The sequence below is a fragment of the Agrilus planipennis genome, unplaced genomic scaffold (genome assembly GCF_000699045.2).
Source record: "Agrilus planipennis isolate EAB-ADULT unplaced genomic scaffold, Apla_2.0 scaffold390, whole genome shotgun sequence".
Taxonomy (NCBI): Eukaryota; Metazoa; Arthropoda; class Insecta; order Coleoptera; family Buprestidae; genus Agrilus; species Agrilus planipennis.
Genome location: NW_020439115.1, coordinates 110,722 through 113,328, shown reverse-complemented (window position 1 = coordinate 113,328; position 2,607 = coordinate 110,722). Strand labels below are relative to the sequence as shown.

The 2,607-nt window shown below is 33.5% G+C and overlaps 1 protein-coding gene across 1 annotated transcript; it reads left to right on the top strand.

The window, feature by feature from the left end:
- Positions 1 to 486: 486 nt before the first annotated feature.
- On the top strand, positions 487 to 2,268 carry LOC108742989 (glucose dehydrogenase [FAD, quinone]-like). Its single transcript, XM_018478378.1, has 3 exons — positions 487 to 525; positions 833 to 2,163; positions 2,248 to 2,268. Exons 2-3 carry the CDS (start codon positions 952 to 954, stop codon positions 2,266 to 2,268), a joined length of 1,233 nt encoding a protein of 410 aa, XP_018333880.1. The 5' UTR covers positions 487 to 525; positions 833 to 951.
- Positions 2,269 to 2,607: the final 339 nt, after the last annotated feature.

Here is a 2,607-nt window from a genome sequence, read left to right as displayed (position 1 = left end):
AATTTTTGAAAGTACCTAATAATCTTCATTCACACTCCACGCTTAAATCACATAAATAAAAATATTTACTTTCTCTTCTTGAGCAAACCAGCTTATGCAAGTAGAGCATCAGGCTTGCCGTGACCTTATAATTATCTAAAAGGCGGCCAACAGCCACTCTCGTTATGCGTGGATTCGAAGAGTAAGTTGAAGGTCTTGTTGCAAAACATCTAAATTTTTAATATAGGTTTGCAAACTTTTGTTAACTTGTTACAAGAACAAAATCAAAATAATAATTAGTTTTAAGAGTCGTCTTTATTTATTCTCATATATATTGTTAAGGGAAATTGAAAATATTTTTTGATAAAAGGAAAGCAGTTGTGTGATCGCTCGTACATTACAGCATTCTTGAGGATTATTGCGAAACCATATAAAAAGAAAATGACATCTATTTTGTTACATAAAAACTACATCGTTACGTTAAAATGATATTCGGATATTTAAGATGTAACCTCTACCATAGTTTAGAATGGCGCGCTCATTAAGGTAAGACACACGTGTTAACGAATTCGTTGAAATTCCAAGGATAATACAAGACGTGTATGGATATCTATATTAATGGATTCCATACAGTCTATACCCATTTCTGTACAGAATCACAATTAGTTAAAACATGTTGCTTTAAGCATCAACTCATCTTATTTATTATTTTAAATTCTATTGCATATAAGTTAAACAATCCTATATATTAAAATGAAAACAATTTTGATCTGTAAGTGTCTTATAGATGTATTTTCTGCAGTAGTTGGTCAGGATTATAATTCATCTAATGTGAACGTTTACGATTTTATAGTAGTGGGGGCTGGTTCGGGTGGTTCAGTTGTTGCTAATCGATTAAGTGAAAATGCAGGGTGGAAAATACTGTTAGTGGAAGCTGGAGAAGAAGAAAATTTTTTTACGGATATACCTCTTATGGCTGCATTTCAATCAGTAACAAGATTCAATTGGGGATACCGCAGTGAAAGGCTAGAGACCGCTTGTTTAGGACTTAAATTTAAAAAATGTAACATACCACGTGGGAAAGGTGTTGGAGGTACTTCCATAATAAATTTTCTATTATATTCTCGTGGAAACAAGAAGGATTTCGACGAATGGGATAGATTAGGGAACAAGGGTTGGAACTATTCTTCTGTACTTCCATATTTTATTAAATCTGAAAAGTGTTCAAAAGAAATTGCTGCTGACTTGAAATATCGTGGTGCGAATGGGTTTCTCGATGTGGAATATCCACCATTTGAAACCGTTTTGGTAAAGAACTTCCTTAAAGCAGGAAAAGAAATGGGCTATAAGATAGGCGATCCTAATGGACAGTATCATGTCGGATTTTCAAAAGTTCAAGCAACAATGCACCAGGGAAGAAGATGCAGTGTCGCCAAAGCCTACCTTTCTAATATAAGAGACCGATCCAATTTAAAAATATTAATAAAAACTCAGGTTAAAAAATTAATAATTGATCCCATTCAAAAGAAAGTTATAGGAGTTGAATTTATGAACAGTGATGTTAAAAATGCGTATGCCTCTAAAGAGGTAATAGTATCGGCTGGTGCTATTAATAGTCCCCATTTGCTTATGGTCTCAGGAATAGGTCCTAGAAAAGATCTGGAACAGGTCAACATTCCTGTAGTAAACGACCTAAAGGTAGGCTACAACTTACAAGACCATCTCACATTTGGGGCTCTTGTGTTTCTGTTAAATTCATCCGTAAGTGTATCTGATCAAAATGTTCAAAATCCAGCTGACATTCTCAATTATGTTCTATACGGTAAAGGACCATTTGTTATTCCTGGAGGTGCTGAAGCACTAGCTTTCTTGAAAACGAAATATAGCATAAATAAAACTGATGATTATCCTGACATTGAATTGGTTTTGGGAGCTGGTGGATTAAACGGTGATACTTACGGAAGTCTCAGAAATTTACTAGGAATTCCTAATTCCCTTTACAATTTTATGTATCGCCCCTTCCGTTATACACCAGGTTTTGGAATAGCCCCTGTTCTTATGAGACCCAAAAGTGTGGGGAGAGTTTTATTGGATAATGTTCACCTATATGACAAACCTATTATTCAGCCAAATTATTTGAGTCATAGGAGCGATGTGTTAACAATGGTGGAAGGAATCAGAATGGTAAGAATGTTAATTTTTTGTTTTAATTCTCCTACAATTTTAATTGGTTTTTATTTGACCGACCACTATTTTAATTCCTTTTAGTCAGGAGCCTTTGGAGGTTAGTATTTGGGTATTAAGTATCAGTATTTAAATATAAATGATGAGTACTTAAGTTCATATGGTCAGTATCCTTATTAATTAAAAATAAGGCCTGTATTTTTTATTAACTGACTATGTAATAAATATAAGTGGTCAGTGCTTAAACCTAAGAGGCCACCATTTACATACAAGTGATCTAACTAACATTACCTAACATAAACCATTCTAATATTACATACAACTTTGATATTATAGTTATAAAATACGGACGTACATTGTAACCTCCCAATCTTACATTTGCATATAAACGTATACAGTGTTCTTGTTCAGTTACTTTTAAATTTTAGTAATGCAATGCTGAAA

Excerpts from the sequence above, each read along its gene's own strand:
- LOC108742989 (XM_018478378.1), top strand. The coding sequence starts at position 952 with ATGGCTGCATTTCAATCAGTAACAAGATTCAATTGGGGATACCGCAGT. Across the intron at positions 2,164-2,247 it reads TGGTGGAAGGAATCAGAATG|TCAGGAGCCTTTGGAGGTTA; the intron begins GTAAGAATGTTA and ends AATTCCTTTTAG.